This window comes from Triticum urartu, chromosome 7A (assembly GCF_056163025.1).
Source record: "Triticum urartu cultivar PI428250 chromosome 7A, HENAU_Tu73, whole genome shotgun sequence".
Taxonomy (NCBI): Eukaryota; Viridiplantae; Streptophyta; class Magnoliopsida; order Poales; family Poaceae; genus Triticum; species Triticum urartu.
Window position 1 is genome coordinate 123,359,331 of NC_141879.1, and position 19,024 is coordinate 123,378,354.

Here is a 19,024-nt window from a genome sequence, read left to right on the forward strand (position 1 = left end):
ATGCTTGTTCCCAAGCCTCCCGACAGCTCCCATGCCTCCGAAGCCTCCCATGGTAGCTCCCATGTCTCCCATGCCTCCCATGGCCATCAATCTTTTTTGGACCAAGACTTTATCACGGGAAAGATTGATGAACTCCTTTTGCCTATCATCGAAGGTAGATATGCCCATGAAGAACAAGTACTTTTCCCATTTCAATAATCTAGCTCGCTCCTCCATGGCCAATTTCTTCTCCTCCAATGCCACCTTCCTCTCCTCGGCCGCCACCCTCCTCTCCTCTGCCAACCTCCTCTCCTCGGCCAGCGACTCTTGGCTCCTTGCCATCCTCCTCTCCTCGTTTGCTTCCTTTCTTGCCTTCAAAATAGCTTCCATAGAATTCTTTAACTCATCATCTCCTCTCTTCTTCTTCTTCTTCTTCTTCTTCTTCTTCTTCTTCTTCTTCTTCTTCTTCTTCTTCTTCTTCTTCTTCTTCTTCTTCTTTTCTTTTGCTTCTTTCTTATCTTCATTTGGTCTTTTTGGCTTGGAGTAGCCAACCGAGTTTGGTGTAGGGCTCCTCTTGCCATCATCACTTGATGCCTCCTCTCCTCCTCATCATCATCCAAATCAATAGTTGCCTTGATTTTCTTGCTCTCCTCTAGGACATCACGGTTCTTCCATTTCTCTTCATCCGTCAACACTTCGAAGCAATGGGGCAAGACAAATGCTCTCCCTTTCTTGACCTTGCCTTTCTTGATCTTCTTCTCGAAATAAGTTTTGTGCAATAGTGAGCTACAAACAAAATAACAAGTTATCACTTGAAACACCAAAGATGAAGCATGAACATGGAACATAAAGAAATGGCACTTACCCTATCTCTATCATAAGTGCCACTTGAGTTTATCAGGCAACCCGACTTCATTGCCGCCGCCCACCTTTGACAATCTTTGTTGATTGCCGATCACCGGGAGCGAAAAGATCTATCGGTGCGCTCAATTCCACTCTTGTTGTTTCTATCAAGGAACTCCTTCATCCAGACCCAATATGTATCTCTATTTTGGTCCCCTCCAACGTTGGCATCCATAGACACATGCAACCATGTATTACATAGCAAGACGTCTTCGTCAATGGTGTAGTTTCCCACTCTTCCTTTCGGTGCATCGATGATACCCTCACCATCCTCATCCACTTCATACTCATGATCATCTTCATGCACATCATTGGTTTGAGACCAATGAGAATTGTTCGAGCCAACACCCATAGTTGACATATATGTGTCATCATTGAAACTACAAAGTATGATAAAAGAAAAACCAAATTAAGCTATCCACATGTAAACATTTATCTAAAAACAACAACAAAAAATGGGACAAAATCATTCCCTGTGGGCATTTCATCAAACACCTTGTGCGCATCGGCCGCCGGCGCAAAAAATTGCGAGCTCTGCAGCGCTTTGGCCGGCGTAGGCGCGGCCAGATGCGCTACAAATTTCTTCATCGGCCGCCTATAAGAGCCGTACGCTTTGTTCTTCTTCCGGGCCGCCGTCGCCGCCGCCGCACTCAGTCGCTTGGAGACGGAGGCCCGTGGCTTCACGGCGGGCGGCGGCGGATGCCACCCTTCGAGGTCGTCTGTGGCGCCATGAAAAGGTCGCGCGTGAAACTTGTGCTTAGAGGAGGAGGGGCGCCGGCGGCGAAGCCGAAGCTCAACCCCGCGCTAGGGTTTGCGGCGGTGGAGGCGGCTATGGCGAAGGGGTCACAATAGGGAGGGGTCGGGGGGTGTGGGCATGGCCTTCCATCGGTGGAATTTCGCCAGCGGCGACGCGGGGCAACCGGAGAGGTCAGGGCGGCAGTTGGTTGCTCGCGCGTGAATTGTCGCTATCCAGCGCACGGGAGTTGGCGTTGCAAATACACCGCGTGCGATGCCGTTTTCCTCCGCACGCTGAACCAAGTTTACCGCGCGCGCGATTATTGCGCGGCTGCTGGAGCGCCCATTTCGCCCCCCTCCCCTGCGTGCAATAAAGCGATTTTTTTCAGCGCGCGGCTAAGATAGAGCGCATGTTGGAGATGCTCTAAGAGCATCTTCAATGCAAATTTGGAGATGTAAAATCAGGAGATGTAAATTTTAAATACCAAAAAATGCATTTTACTCTCCAAAAAAGAGGAAACTCCAACAAATGATGTATATGGATGATGTAAAAGTCCAACTTCAATAGATGATGTATTTAATAATATAAAACTAGTCGGTATGAGCGCCAGCGACCGAGCGCCAAGAGCCGAGAGGAGTGCTGGCGGACGGAGCAGCGGCAACAGGTGCGCCGGCGGCCAAGCGACAAGAGCTGGAAAGTCGAATGCAACGGCGGGAGCTCGAATGGTTGGCGGCGTGACTGTGAATCGAGCGACGGATTAGTCACGGCGAGGCGGCGGAGCGATGGCCGTGCGGCGCGAGAAAGTCAAGTTTGGCAGCGGGAAAGCGACGGGGGCGTGGCGGCGGGTGTGCGTCTCGAATCCGGCGGCAGCGGGGGGAGCTCATATCATGCGGCAGCGCGACGGCGATTTGACGGCGGACAAGTGGCCAATTCGATCGATTTTGAGGTGGGCGGCAGACAAGCAGCAGTGGAACCAGCAGCGGAGCAACGGTGGCGTGGTGCGGAGGGCAAGCGACACTGCAGCGGAAGTGCAATGGAATGGACTCAAATCGGCGGTCGGCAACGGCGATGCGGCGGGGATGGCCGGCGGGGTCGCAGCGGGGTCAGGGATGGACGGACGGGCGGTGGCGGCAATGTTACCAGCCAAAAATCGCCGGCGGCGAAGGCTGGCGGGACAAAAATGAAAACGGTTGATGTGCGACCGGCCATTTTACATCTTCAAGGGGTGTTGTATTTTACATCTGAAGATGAAGATGTAAAAAATATTGCGTGTACATTTGGAGGAGGGTTTTAGGATCTACAACACCTGTTGGAGATGCTCTAATTCTTGTCATCTCAATTGGTTTCTGGGTGTTGATTAACTTGAGTTGGAGAAGAGCGAGTCCTTGATCGTGGAGAACGACCGGTCACCGTCGTCGGCGCCGGCGTGCTTGGCCAGTCCGTCCTTGATCATGGTGATCTCGTGGCAGACGTCCGCCATGGTGGGCCGCAGCGCCGGCGAGTGCTGCGTGCACGCCAGCCCGAGCTCCATCAACTCCACGACCGCCATATCGGCCACCGTGCCGTCCCGCCGCCACGGCGCGTGGGCGACGGCGCCGGCGACGTCGTGCGGGTAGTGCCGCCTGACCCAGTCGTGCAGCGTTAGCCCCTCGTCGAAGATCACGTCCGTCGGCCGCTTCCCGGTGAGTAGCTCCAGGATCAGCACGCCGAAGCTGTACACGTCGCCCCGCGCCGACGGGTGGCCTCCTAATCCGTACTCTGAACCAAATAATTAGCCGTTAATCACATGATTAGTGAAATGTAATTAATGTCACATCGAGCATGCATGCTAGCTTTACGTAAGTCTAGCATTGCTCTGTGTGTGTGTGTCACGTACCAGGTGCGATGTAGCCAACTGAACCCTGCAACAGTCCGGTGGCGATGGAGTTGCACGGAGCGGCGGAGTCGTCGCTCGAGCTGCTGCTTGCCTCGGCGCCGGCGACGAGCCGCGCGATGCCGAAGTCGGAGATCACGGCGCGCATCCCGTCGTCGAGGAGGACGTTGCTCGGCTTGAGGTCGCAGTGCACGACCCTCACCGGCGCGTAGTGGTGCAGGTAGGCCATCCCCTCGGCCACGTCGCTCGCGATGCTCACCAGCTGCCCGAAACCTAGTCTGCTGCTGCTGCCGCCGCCGCCGTCGTCGTCGTGCGGGTAGAGGTGCGCCTCGAGGCTGCCGTGCGGCATCAGCGGCAGCACCAGCGCATTGAAGCTGGCCGTGCTGCAGGTGGTGATCACCCGGATGAGGTTCTTGTGCCGCGTCCGCCGGAGCGCCTCGCACTCGCGCTTGAAGCTGACGGACACCTCGCCGCCGCCCTTCGGGTCCGCGAGCACCTTCACGGCCACGCGCGCGCCGCCGCGGAGCGTCCCCTCGTAGACTCGCCCGAACCGCCCGGCGCCGATCAGGCGAGACTCTGCGAAGCCACCCGTGGCATCGGAGAGCTCCCTGTAGGATATCCTCGGGTGCTCCCTCTCCGCCGCCTGCTGCTCGATGTCCACGCGCCACGTCGAGCGCCGCCTTGATCTCGCCGTCGCCATCGACCGGCACCCGGCCGCGAAGAGCATCATGCACACGGCCGCGACGATGCCGAACGCGGCGGGGACCACCGCTCGCCGGTGATCGGCACGTCTCGCGCCGCACGTCGCAATGCCGGGGATATGCCCGGCAACGCAGAGGCCGGGGTTGCCTCGGAACGCCGCCGCGGACAGATTCGCTAGCACGCCGGCGTGGGGCACCACGCCGGAGAAGTTGTTGTACGAGAAGTCCGCTTCCTGGAGCGACGTGGACACCTGCAGGGTCTCTGGCAGGGCACCCGAGAGCTCGTTCCGCGACACGTCGATGGCCTCCAGGAACGGCAGCGCCGCGATGGCCTCCGGGAGCGCGCCCCGCAGCGCGTTGCCGGAGACGTTGAGGTACTCGAGCGCGACGCAGCCGCCGAGCTGCGACGGGATCGTGCCGGCGAGCTCGTTGGACGACAGGTCGAGCGCGAGGATCATGTCCATCTTGCTGAGCCCGAGAGGGAGAGAGCCCTCCAGGTGGTTGTTGGAGAGGTTCAGGTACAGCTTGAGGTTGCTCATGGCGGCGACGTGCGCTGGGATCTCGCCCTGGAGGCCATTGTAGGAGAGGTCGAGGATTTCGAGGTTGTCGCAGTCGCCGAGGCTCGGCGGAATGGCACCGGCAAGTCGGTTGTGGTGCAGCATCAGCCTCCTGAGCTGCGTGAGGTTGGAGAACGTGTCTGGGATGGCGCCGGCGAGGCGGTTGCCGGAGAGGTCGAGGAGGCCGAGGTGCGGGAGCTCACCGATGGACTGGGGGATCTCGCCGGAGAGGAGGTTGTTGGAGAGGTACAGCTGCTCGAGCCGCCGCATGCGCGATAAGTCCGGCGGGATGGAGCCGTTGATGAGGTTATTGGAGAGGTTGAGGTACGTGAGGTTGACGAGGCCGGAGATGTTGGGCGGGATGGATCCCGAGATGGCGTTGTCCTCGAGGTGGATCTGCCGGAAGCTGCGCGAGAGCTCGCCGATGAACGACGGCAACCTGCCCCCGAGGCCGTTCCCGGCGAGCTCGAGCTCCTGGAGGCGAGTGCAGTTGCTGAGGGAGTGGAAGAAAGGGTCGAGGTTGGTGTTCCCGTCGTGGCTGGAGAGGTTGTTGTAGGAGAGGTAGAGGTACTGGAGCCGCGGCAACCTGTCGAACACCTGCGGTGGCAGCTCGCCGGCCAGGTAGTTGGACTCGAAGTCGACCCACTCGAGAATGGCGGAGTTGGACAGCGCCGTCGGGATCGGGCCAGAGAGTTCATTGGACCAGAGGAGGAGGTAACGGAGGCTGGGGAGGCGGCATTCGCCGGAGTACGGGATGTCCCCGGCAAGGGAGTTGTTGGCGAGGTCCATGTACTGCAGCGCAGAGCAGTTACAGAAGAGCGTGTCCGGGATGCCGCCGGAGAGCCGGTTGCCGCTGAGGTCGAGGTAGTAGAGCTCCCGGAGGAGCCCGATGCCGGCGGGGATCGCGCCCTCGAGCAGGTTGTTCGTCAGGCTCAGCTGCGTCAGCCTCGACAGCGCGGCAATCTCCTCCGGGATCCCACCCGCGAACGCGTTGCTGGACAAATCAAGAACCGAGATGAAGGACAGCCGCCCCAGCGCCGGCGAGAGCACGCCGCGGATCCCGCGGCCGCTGAGAACCAGCTGGGTGACGCGCCGCCTGTGGTCACACGCGACGCCAGTCCAGTTGCAGAACCGCGGCGAGCGGCCCCAGTCGGCGAGGGCGACGCCGGGGTCGGCCGAGACGCCGGAGAGGAAATCGAGGAGCGCGGACCGGTCGTCGGCCAGTACTGGCGCTGCTGCTCCTGGTGCCTGTGGCATGGCGGCGGCGGCGGCGGGGACAGCGATCGGCACGATGAGGGCGACATGGAGGATGACGATGATTGGGATGGCGAGCAACTTGGCCATTGGGGCCGACAGGACGTGGGTGGTGGCCGCGAGGATGAGGTGGACGTGCACAGTGCACCGGCGAGCATCTGATAGCTACGTCTGCTACAATGCCGTGGTTTTATGGGGAGCGGGAGAGCTTGGAGGAAGCAGCTGGAGCTGCAGACGAGGCGCGCGGGGGAGAAGGTGGCTGCCTAACTTAACCAGGCCGCGTGCGCCTGGATTTGGCGCCAAAACGCCAAATGTTTGACTCGGGGTGGGAGTGTGGACGTGCGTGTGCGTGTACAACTTGCTTTGGTGAAGCAAGTCAAGCCCCTGCTAGTTTTGTTTATCCAAGAAATGGTATTAGTCAAAGTACGCGTCAAGTTGTTCGTCAAAGATGAGTTCATATGTGAAACCACACGAGACTAAAACATCTTGCAGGTTTATTAAAAGTGGTTATCCATGGCAAGTTGTGCTAGTTGAGAACACGTATTGTTGTCGTCAGGTCCAGGTTATTGTTCACAAAAAGCACTATAGCAACACCTGAAAGGATTTTGGTTCTATTGTTATTTTGTTTTGCGGTTTTGTCTTTCTTTTAGACGACTAAGAAATAACTATTTTTAAGTTGATAGGATAAATCATTCCCTTCGTTCTGAATCATAAGATTTTCTATTTTTATTTTTTTGAGTTAGATGTATATAGCCGCGTTTTATGTGTTCGTTCATCCATTTTAATATGTATGTAGCCCATACTGAAATATTCAAAATGTCTTCTATTTTGAACAAAGGTGATACAAATTATCGGATTTGAACAATGGCGATACAAATTATTGGTAGGTGGCACACGAAGCGGAGAATGGCGACACAAGATGCCCGGTGTCACTGCCTGCTGCATGCTGCTGCTCCCCCGCACCCAGAGACCCCCAATTTTATTTCTTTTGTGAGAGAAATTTTCAATCTATTCATTAATAATGGCAGTACAGAGAACACTAGAGGTAACACATATTACAACCAGGTCCATGGACCATCTAGAGACCCCCAAATTGACTCCATACATCCATAGAAACGCTACAACCCGAGAAACCGACCCATGGAGGGGAAGCCCATAGGAACAGCCCTTCTTTTCTCGTCACCGTGCGTCCTCCACAAGAAGTGCTGCCAATGCGTCCTCCACCAAGCTGATTCGATAGTCAAAAGCTGACATGGGTTGCCTAGTCGGCAGTAAACACAATCAAAACCAGTCAAAATCAAGCTGGGGATTGATTCCTGAACCGATTGGAAAGTTAAGGGTATGGAACAATCGATTTTGAAGTGGAGGGTTGAATTCTAAATTGAATGGGAAGTTAAGGGTTGTAATGTGGATTTTTGTCAAATATAAAGGGCTGAAAATATCTCAACTTAATACTGTTATTTATTGTTGACCGAGAATAACTATTCTTAAATTGACATAGAAATAGTAACTCATTTTATTCTGACACGATATGAACTCCAATTTAAGAGAGATACTTGACAATGCTTCCCTAAGGACGTGTCTCTAAATGGATAGTGCAACGAGAATAAGAGATGCTTTTGAAGCTCTACGGTAATATATGGGCGCAACTCGTTTCAATGATTACTTCACTCTCGTCCCTAACATACTGCCAACTACCAGATCTTGGATTACGCTAAAAAACTACTAGATCTCAGGATAATATGTGGATAAGAGTAAACGAAAGAGTTGCACTTGCCCATGAAGTAATCTTGCACAAATCCTAAATTGCCTTGGGAAAATATATAGGGAGGGCGACCCTTTTCATTTGAAGACAAATATATAAAACAAATAAGTCAATGATTTAATGACAAAATCATCGTAAACATCTTCATGGTCTGAGCTTTTTCAATTTGTTATACTCCCTCTGTTCCTAAATATAAGTCTTTCTAGAGATTTCAATATGGACTATATATGGATGTATATAGACATGTTTTAGAGTGTAGATTCACTTATTTTTGCTTCGCATGTACTAGTAGAAAAAAGGCCATTTGTCCCGGTTCGTAAGGCCCATTTGTCCCGGTTGAGGAACCGGGACTAAAGGATCGGTACTAAAGACCTACACCTTTAGTCCCGGTTATTACACCAACCGGGACAGATGGGGCTCCACGTGGCCGCTGCGGCTTGCCCTGACAGGGGGGCCTTTTGTCCCGGTTGGTGACACCAACCGGGACCAATAAGCTACCACGCGTCAGTATTTCAGGGCTAGGGTTTTGTTTTTTTAAAGGGGGGGGGTTGGGGGTTTTGGGGGGTTTTGTATGGTTAATTTTAGGGGTTTCACATATTGTGTTAGGTAGCTAATTAATTAATAGAGAGAAGAGTCATCTCTTATCTCCGTGCTTGGTCGACGCTACGTACTATACGTATAGAGAGGCCCTCGACACGCTAGCTAGTAAGCAAATGAAGGAAACCATTAAGTACATAAGTTCGTCATGAACATATTCATACAGAGAGAAGTGATATCGACCTCTCCTTCTCCGAGAGATTGGTCGAACAACAAGTTTTCGTATATCAATCCGGCGCTACAGGCTACATATATATAATATTAAGATCTCTTACAATATAATCCCCTAATTATATATGAACTCAGCTTCCAGATGGTATTCACCGTCTTTATTGATGACGTGGTCAAGAAAAAATCCCGTCAATTCCTCTTGAATTGCTTCGATGCGATCTTGTGGTAGGAGTTCATCCCGCATATGCCACATCTAATTTGAAGAAGGGGGTCAATACATATATATGAATGAAACTTAACACAAATGATGGTAATATAATGAACTTGTGAATATTATTGCTTACGCACATCAAATTGTCTTTTAGAGTAGCCCCAGGTTTTTTTGTAAGTCACGTTGTAGATGAACTCGCAAACGTAGTATCCACAGTAATCATTCCTTGTTCCTGCCACAAGCACTTTACGAGAAATAGAGGTTAATCAAACTGATAATGAAGCACTATAAATGGCATTGATGAAAGTAGCTAGAATCAACGGAATCGAGATGCGCGGAACCAGCTAGCTAATAATACTTACTTTTGGGTATGTCCATCGCAGCTCCCTCGGCAGTCCCGGAGATTGTGCGGTGAATACTTTACAAACCCCGCGAGACAAAGAAAACAGTTACTTGATATCAGGAAATGAACAAAAAGTTGCCGATATGGTGCGATAATGATCGATTGAACTTACTTATCGAGCATTTTAGTCATGTCCGCATAGATCTCGGGAGATTTTCGTCTCGAGTCTAAGACGGTTACTAGTCCCTACTCAAGCTTAATCTCCAGGAGAATATAGTGGAAGCTGCGCACGCATGCATAACTCATCAATTACATTACTATAACCTCGGGTAATAAGGGAAACGGAATATGCACAAGACAGTAACACTCACTTCAAGTTGTAAGGAAAGAGTATTTTATCTTTGTTTTGATTTATTACCAATGATTTGAGCAAGTTGGCCTCGGTTTCCTTGGCATCAAATTTAACCATATATTCATCTATGAGATTTGTGTTAATGAACCCAATATCATAGATTTTTGCTTTTCTGCATTCGACGATCTTCAATCTGCATAATATAGTGAGGATAATTATATATACATGCAATGAAAGAGCTGAGCTATATATAGAGAGACTTAATGACAGAAGTAGTACTTACAGACAGTAGCAAGTGACCGTTAATTTATCAAGGGCCTTTTGATTGAACCACCGGAAGAACTCCTCAAATGGAATAGACAACAGTTTAATTCCAATGAGGTTGTGCTCCTCTTTAACTCTCAGCGTCAAAGTATTCTTCCCCCCAGACTCGCTGCATGTTTTCATGTACCAATCATGGAATCTTCGCATCATCGTTGTCAGAGTAGTTCCATCTCTGACGAGAGGCTTCCCGTACTGGTATTTGTGTTTGTCCACCTCCATTATATCAAAATTTGCATCATCGGGCAGGTAATCTCCAAGATTGGTATAACCGGGCAGCATCCTCGGATCATTAGCGACGATATCGCTAGACACCTTGAGCGGGGGGCACGATTGGTTCGCTTGTTCGCCGAGCTGGGCAATTTTTTTCCTAGCTCGTCGTTCTGCTAACCTTCGATCACTGATAAATGACTTTCCAATAATGTGCTCATAGTTGGTTTTCGGCGGAGACGGTGGTGGTTTCTTCAGGGCATCGAGTGTGCACTTTGCTTTCACCGGATCTACCTTCTCCTCCGGAGGTGGATGTTTCTTTGCTTTCACCGCTTCAAAGAAGTCCCTCACTTCGGCTTCCACGATCTCCTTGGTTTCCTCCACGGACCTCTCGTATGGTAACTTCTCTAGAGGCCTTAGAGATGGACCGAATCTGAATTGCCTCCCGCCTCTGACTGTACTTCTAGATGCCGGAACAGGCGGAGCGGCTGCGGATGTCTTCTTTGCTTGCTTACGAGGCGGAGGAGAACGAGTACGACGCGCCGAAGCAGCCGGAGTGGCGGCGGGTCTCTTCCGCCCTTGCTGACGAGGCGGAGAAGGAGGAGGCTGGCTGCTCGGGTGCGCCAGCGCAGGCGGAGAAGGAGGCGGAGTGCCGCCACGCGCAGGAGAAGGAGCCAGAGTGCCCTGACCACTCGCCGGAGGAGGAGGCGGAGTGCCCTGACTCGCCAGAGGAGGAGGAGGAGGAGGAGGAGGCGGAGTGCCCTGACTTGTCGGAGGATGAGGAGGCGGAGGTGTCCAGTTTGGAAGGTTGATGAGCTCCTTCCGCCATAGGCATGGAGTCTTCAGAGCAGAACCCAGCCGAGTCTCCCCTTCACTGGTAGGGTGGTCAAGCTCGAGGTCCTCAAATCCCTCCGTTATTTCGTCCACCGTCACCCTAGCATATCCTTCTGGAATTGGACGACAGTGAAAAGTTGCATCGGGTTCAGGAGGTCGAACAGAGCCGACAGCTGCCTTGACTTTGAAGTTCTGCCATTGCGTCATAAGGTGGAAATGTTGAGACTCCGTGATAGCATCCACGGGGTAGCTAGCAGGAGCCGTGAAGACAGGCTCCAGCTAAAGCAGCTCGGTGGAAGCCACGCTGCTTCTCCGCTGAGATGGCGGGGTAGTTTCGGGGGTAGCTTCGGCAGGTCGCTTGCTGCGAACTGCTTCTCGTTCCTCTATTGCTTGTACCCTTGCGTGCAGCGCTTGTAGTTGGGTCTGCTCCACTTTCTTCTCCTCTCCTGGCATTTGTAACCGCCTGCGTCCGGAAATTCAGCCTTCCACAGAACGGAGCCTGGCGTGCCTCGTGTCCGTCCAGTGTGCTCAGGATTCCCGAGGGTCATTGTGAGCTTATCATTCTCTCTGTCTGGAACGAACGTCCCGTCCTGCACTGCGGCGATATAGTACTTAAGCTTCGTGACGGGTATTCGCATTTGCTCTTTCGTCCAAACGCACTTCCCTGTTACAGGGTCCAAGCTTCCGCCAACCCCGAAGAACCAAGTCCGGCAACGGTCTGGCCAGTTCAATGTCTCTGGTTCGACCCCTTTATCAAGCAGGTCATTCTCAGCCTTGGCCCACAATGGCCGGGCTTCGAGGTAGCCATCTGACCCCGTCCGATGGTGATGCTCCTTCTTCGCAGCATTTATCTTGTTTCTCGCTGACATCTGCTTACTCTTCTCCGATGTCTTGTGGGCCACAAATGCATCCCATTGATCTCTGATCTTCTCATACCGGCCGGTGAATTCTGGTGTCTCTTCTTTGTCGACAAACGTTGTTTTCAGCTCATTCTTCCACCTCCTGAATAGTTTTGCCATCTTCTTAAGAGCATGAGACTTGATCAATTGCTCTTTAACTGGCTTCTCTGGATCCTCCTCTGGCGGTAGGGTGAAATTTGCCTTCAGCGCGGTCCAAAGATCATCTTTCTACATATCGTTGACATAAGAGACCTCAGGGTCTTCCCTCTTAGGCTTCAACCATTGGTGGATGCTGATCGGGATCTTGTCCCTAACAAGAACCCCGCACCGAGCAGCAAATGCTTCCTTTGTCCGGATGGGTTCAATCGGTTGGCCATCGCGCGCGATTGCTTTGATCGTGAACCTTTCATCCCGGCGCAACTTTTTCTTCGGGCCTCGTTTCTTTACCGAAGTTGTGCTTGATCCAGAGGGCTAGAAAAAAGAAGAAAGATGAGAGTTAATATGTGTACATACCAAAACAATGAATGCGTCAATTAGCTAGTCAGCACAGGCTTTATATATATATATATACCTGGCTTGACTTTGACTCTATTCGGTCACCGGAGCCGTCATCACGGTCTCCCTCTTGCACCGGCATTCGGTCACCGGAGCCATCATAATCATGTCTTTCCTCCTCCATTGTTCGATCACCGTAGCCTGCTTCTTCACCCTGTCCTTCCAGACCATCATTGTCGTTAAGATACGACATGACATCACCTCCGGCTAAGATTATGTCCCCCAACACCTATTCTGCTGCCTCGTCTCGTCCGTGCTCCATTGTTTCTACAAATATTACAACATGGCAATTATTATACAAACATGACAGCAGGTGGATATATTAGTGGCAAACGTAGACCTAGCTACCTAATCACAACAAGGAATCATATTAGTGGCCTCGATGCTTCTCTAGGGTTTGGGGTGGCCTTGGCAACACTTCAAGGGTTCGGGGTGGACTCAACGACAACGCTCTTTTAACTTGGTAAATTTGGGTGGCCTTGGCAATGCTTCAAGGGTTCATATGCAAAAGCCATGGATTTCTTCAATACTTTGACACTAGCTAGGCAACCTCTCGACCCCTCGGCCCCTCGACGACCCTCGAACCCTCGGCGACCCTCAACCCTCTACCATAGCTAGTTCCCAACCCTCGCCCCCTCGAACCCTCGTCGACCCCCTCCCCCCCTCATGTCGAAGTTATCGGGGAGGGGGTATATCGACCCCCTCATGTTGAAGTTATCGGGGAGGGGGTATATCGACAACGACATACCCGATAAAAAAATAAGAAGATGAAGAAGAAAAAAAGAGGAGAGGAAGAAAGGAATAGAGGGGAAGATCGAAGAAAAAAAGAAAAAAAAGAGGATGAGAAGAAAGGAACTTCTTCTTCTTCTCCTCTTTTTTTTCTTTTTTCTCTTCTTATTTATTTCTCCTCTTCTTCCTCTCCTCTTCTTCTCCTTCTTCCTCTTCTTATTTTCCTTTTTCCTCTCCTTCCTTTTCTTCTTCTTCCTTCTTAATATCACTTAGCACTGTTGCAACGATAGGGGGGTGCTCCCATGGTCTAAAATCGGTCTATGCATGATAGAAAATTCTGAAAAATACATCTATGATCCCTCATACATACATACATACATACAAAAATACATCTAAAAAATACATATACGATCCCTCATACATACATGCATACATACAAAAAAACATCTAAAAACAACATATAAGAACATCTAAAAAATAAATCTAAAAAAAATACATATATGACCCCTCACACATACATACCTACATCTAATTTTTTATGAACAACTAAAAACATCTGAAACAGCATATAAGAACATCTAAAAACATCTAAACAAATAGCATATATATATATATAAAACAAAAAAAGGAAATTTAGGGGCCGGCCGGGCAGAGGAGCATGGCGGCGGCGGGGGGCAGGGCAGGGGCGCAGGTGCACGAGGCAGGGCAGGGGTGCGGGAGCGAGGCAGGGCAGGGGCGCGAGGCAGGTGCTCACAGGGGGTGGCGGGGCACGGCGGGCGGCGTCGGGGCAGGCGCGCGCAGGGGCGCGGGGAGTGGCGCTGGCGTCGGGGCAGTTGGCGTCGAGGGCGTCGGCAGTGGCAAAGTTGGGCGGCGTCGAGGCGGAGGACGGGCGGCGGCGGACGGCGTCGGGGTAGGGCGCGGCGTCGGCGAAGTTGGGTGGCGCCCGACGGCGTCGGGGCGGAGGACGGGCGGCGGGCGGCGTCGGACGGCGTTGGGGCAGGGCGCGGCGTCGGCGACGAGGAGCGGCCTGGCGGCGTCGGGGGAGAATGGGAGCAATTGGGCAATTTTTTTAAGTGTTGGCTTATATAGTCACACCTTTGGTCCCGGTTCATAGCACCAACCGGGACCAATACCCCCCTTTGGTCCCGATTCGTGCCACCAACCAGGACCAAAGGTCTCGTTTCAACCGGGACCAAAGGGGGGTATTCGTACCGGTTCGTCCCACCAACGGGGACCACGGGGGTATTCATACCGGTTCGTCCCACCAATCGGGACGAAAGGGTGGCACAACGGTGGTGTGGTGGGAGTTTAGTCCCCCCTCGCTAGTTGAGAGAGCTCAGCACCTGTTTATAAGCTGTGTTGTGGCTCACGTGCTGAGCTCCTGTCTAATATGCAGGCAGTACTTACCTACCCTTGTCACTGCCATGTTGGGCCTATTGGGCCTGCGGGCCTGCATCCTGGCCCATGTAGAGATGGGTTTCTAGTCATATGCAGGCCGTGTGGCCCAGTAGGTGGCATTTTTTATTTTTTTCCCGTATTTTTTTTGTTTTTGAATTATTTATGTTCTTTTGATTTTTGCTTTATTTTTTATTCTTTTTTGCTTTTAGGTCAGAATAATTATAAATATTTTGTTAGTGCCATTAGTTTCCAAATTTGAATAGTTTAAATTTGAATTCTTTGAAATTTGTGTGAATCACTAGTTTGTGAATAACTTCACTATAAAAATGTATTTTGAGTGATTCTTTGTCCTGCTATTTAATATTACTCTGTTTTATCATTATATTCAAAAACGGATTTTGTTATTTTAGTTTCTATCAAAAAAATTCTTTATGAAAATTCTTTTTGCTACTAAAATTTCTATAAAAAAATTCTTTATGATAATTCTTTCTTCTTTTCATGTTTTGATAATTCTTTCATGCTTTTAGTTGCATAAATTTTATATAATTTTAGTTTAAAAAATACTAGAGGTTTATAAAAGCTTTTTAGTTGATTCCTTTTGCTATTAGAGTTTTATAAAAACTTTTTAGGTGATTGTTTTTGCTATTGAAGAATATTATAGTTTTGTTTTAGTTGATCATAACATAATATTTTAATTGATTATTTTAAGTTCATTATTTTTGCTATTAGTTGAGAGGGTTACGACAAAGGGATTTCATTTTTTGAACTTATTTGAACTCCAGACTTTTTGTGTGTTCAAAATGCACCATCCAAAGCCACATCATCATTTTTCAACCCTTTGTGACTTTATTTGTTATTTTTCATGCATTTACCGATTTTTTTTGAGCTAAATGACCCTAAAATTGAAAAGCACTACAAATGAACTCTGAGAAGGTTGAAAGTTGGCATGGTATCATCATTTCACCCACATAGCATGTGCTAAAAAGTTGAGAGGGTTACGGGAAAAAATGGATGCACTTCGTGTACAAAATGGACAATCTCTTTCGAAGTATCAGGGTTTCGGACGAAAACTCATCTGTTACAAAGGGATTTCATTTTTTGAACTTATTTGAACTCCAGACTTTTTGTGTGTTCAAAATGCACCATTCAAAGCCACATCATTAATTTTCAACCCTTTCTAACTTTATTTGTTATTTTTCATGCATTTACTGATTTTTTTGAGCTAAATGACCCTGAAATTGAAAAGCACTACAGATGAACTCTGAAAAGGTTAAAAGTTGGCATGGTATCATCATTTCACCCATATAGCATGTGCTAAAAAGTTGAGAGGGTTACGGAAAAAACTGGATGCATTGCGTGCATTATATATAATTGTGTGTGTCAAAAACCATTACAGATTCACATGGATATATAAGTGACCAAATTAATAGAAGTTCATCATCACATTAAAAACAAAGTACATACATAGTTCTCATTGAACAACATATAGCTCTCCAGAGCATCTAGTTAAAACATACATTGAAACTATGTAAAACCTTTCAACGCAACAATAAATGCGATCATAATCACAACGAAGGTAACAATTGATCCAACAGCATAATGATACCAAGCCTCGGTACGAATGACATATTTTCTAATCTTTCTAATATTCAACCGCATTGCATCCATCTTGATCTTGTGATCATCGACGACATCCGCAACATGCAACTCCAATATCATCTTCTCCTCCTCAATTTTTTTTATTTTTTCCTTCAATTAGTTGTTTTCTTCTTCAACTAAATTTAACCTCTCGGCAATAGGGTCGGTTGGAATTTCCGGTTCAACTACCTCCTACATAAATAAAATCTATGTCACATCGGTCGGCATAATTGTCATAAACAATAAATGAACCAAACAGTTATAAAAAGAGAATATATACCACATCTGAATCATAGATAGGACGAGGGCCGACGGGGGCGGATACCAAAACCATCGCACTATATAATAACAAGCAATAATAAAAGTAAGAAAATTAGACAAGTATCTATCTAAAGTAAGAATTCTTTTCTTTCAGAAAGAAGATAAGAACAAGAGGCTCACCACGGTGATGCCGGTGACGAGATCGGCGCGAGCGATCGACGGCGGTGAAGACGGGGACGGGACGTGATAGACCGCTAAACCTATGCAAATCTCGGGGAAAATGGAGCTTGGAGGTCGAGCTTCGAGAGGAGAAAGCTTAACTAGTGTGGCTCGGACATTTCATCAAACACCTCATGTGCAAAGGAGGTGAGCTAGAGCACCCAAATACCCTCCCCTCGCCGGGCAGAAAAAACAGAGCACTTTGGAGTGCTCTGCTGCGGCGATGGGGTATATATAGGCAACTCATTTGTCCCGGTTCGTGGCTGGAACCGGGTCTAAAGCTTCCCCTTCTGTCCCGGTTCGAGCCATGAACCGGGACCAATGTATGTGGGCCAGGAGCGAGGCCCATTGGTCCCGGTTCATGCCAGGAACCGGGACAAATGGGTCCAGACGAACCGGGACCAATGCCCACGAGGCCCCGGCCGCCCCCCTGGGCTCACGAACCGGGACCCATGCCCCCATGGGTCCGGGTTCGTGGCTGAACCAGGACTAATGGGCTGGCCAGGCCCAAACCAAAGCCCTGTTTTCTACTAGTGGTAGTCCATATTGTGGAATCTCTAAAAAGACTTATATTTAGGAATGGAGGGAGTACTTAATAATACACTAAGAGCCTTTATCAAGATATTTGTTAGATTGTAAAAACTTCTACAAAGATTTGCAAGGATATTAAAACATGCCCAAAACACACACATACATGGGCGCCTGGCACGATATATACAGACTAAGGCATACAAGTGTCATAAATTAGTCTATGGAATTTTGCGATTTTGTTTCTATAACTTTCCTCATATTTTCTCATCAATTTTTATGTGTTAATTAAAAAAACTAAATCCTAGAAAAACTTGTTTTATTTTTTATGATAGACATTAGAATTCTATACAAAAATACTATATATTAATAATTTTGATATTACATATGTAATATAACTAAAAATAGAGAACATAGTAATTAAGATTGTGTGTCAATAAATAAATTATATGCATAAAAGGTATGTATGTTTGGTACAAAAGTTTTTTGTATCGGTCCAAACATGAGCTTATGAATTTGAAAAATAGTTTACGGTTGATTCAGAATAATCTCTCCTGCGAGGCATACGCATCGACGGACCATATGTGAAGATCGTATAAAAAAATTACACAATATATTATCACAAATATGATAAGCTCTTAAAACACTATAAAAAGGTTTTACTTGAGGTCGTGTTACCCGTTACTTCACACTCCTCCCTAACTTACTGTCAACTATTAGAGCTCACATGAGTATCTTCATAAGGGTAGGATGAAAAGGTTACAGTTGCCCAAGCAGTGTAACATGAAAATCAAAACTGGATATAGTGACTTGATAAAAGGCTCGGCGAGATGGAGAAGCAATTTTCATATATGAGAGCATAATTTGCCCTAATGTGGATGCGTCGTAGGTGCTTCTCACAACATATGTAATGCATATAAGTGGCACAACTTATTCTGTAAAGGTTTGAGGTTTAGTTCTCTTTTTTTCCTAATATTTTTAAATTAATTTTATGGGTCCTGTGGAATATGTGTTAATGTATAATAATAAAAGATAACATAAGTTGGTTTAAATTTGTTTAAATATTTTTATGACACACATTAGAATTCTATAAACAAAAAAATTTGTATATTAATATTTGGATCATATTACTATATGTAGTCATGCTAACTAAATGTACAGAGAAGATTGTGTGTCAATAAAATAATACTCCCTCCGTCCGAAAACTTGTCATCAAAATGGACAAAAAGGGGTGTATCTAGAACTAAAATACATCTAGGTACGTCCCCTTTTATTCATTTTGATGACAAGTATTTTCGGACGGAGGGAGTAGGAGTATGTTGCGTGCGGTGCGTGTGTGTGTCCTGGGACATGAATTGCTGCGGCCGGCTTCAACTTGTTGCTCCCATCCATCGTCGCCAGGTGTGTTGGCTATCCGTTCAGTGCAACATCGACCAGAAACCACACGGAAGTACATTGTCATTAGCATGCACATAGATCTGTCGCACGTGGATCGGAGGCCGAGTACGCAGGACCGATCTGCAATCTGGGTGGGATTAAGCCGTAGCTAATTCCGAGCACGCGTGCCATCAGCGGAGATAAACAACTGCCACATGCAGTGTTTCGCGTCAATACTTTGCACAATTAGTCGTACACCGCTAATCCACGGCACGTCGGCCAGCACACTTCCATCATCTCATCCCCCATTGTATATTGCTAGCTCGTACATTAATTGTCTCTCTCTCCCACACACGCAGAGAGGCGGCGTGTGTGTTGTGTTGCGGTGTGATGTGGCGAGCCGCGGCCGCGGCGGTGGGTGCGGTTGGGGAGCCTTGTCTTGTCCCGTTGTCCGCTGCGACGGCGACGTGCATGGGAAACGAGCAACCGAAAGGCGCACAGAGAGTCAGTGGCGTGACGTGATCTCGTGAGAATGGAAAGCAAAGCAACGACAGATCGGCGGCTAGAGGTAGACAACTGGCTAGCTGTCGCGTGTGGGGGAGGAACTGGAAGG

General features: G+C 48.8%; 1 protein-coding gene across 1 annotated transcript; it reads right to left on the minus strand.

The window, feature by feature from the left end:
• Positions 1–2,272: 2,272 nt before the first annotated feature.
• LOC125526035 (Leucine-rich receptor-like protein kinase family protein) lies at positions 2,273–6,544 on the minus strand. The gene is made up of 2 exons (XM_048691062.2): positions 3,495–6,544; positions 2,273–3,376 (listed from the first exon to the last, which is right to left on the minus strand). The coding sequence occupies exons 1-2, from the start codon at positions 6,091–6,093 to the stop codon at positions 2,976–2,978; spliced, it is 3,000 nt and encodes a 999-aa protein (XP_048547019.1). The 5' UTR covers positions 6,094–6,544; the 3' UTR covers positions 2,273–2,975.
• Between the last annotated feature and the right edge of the window lie 12,480 nt (positions 6,545–19,024).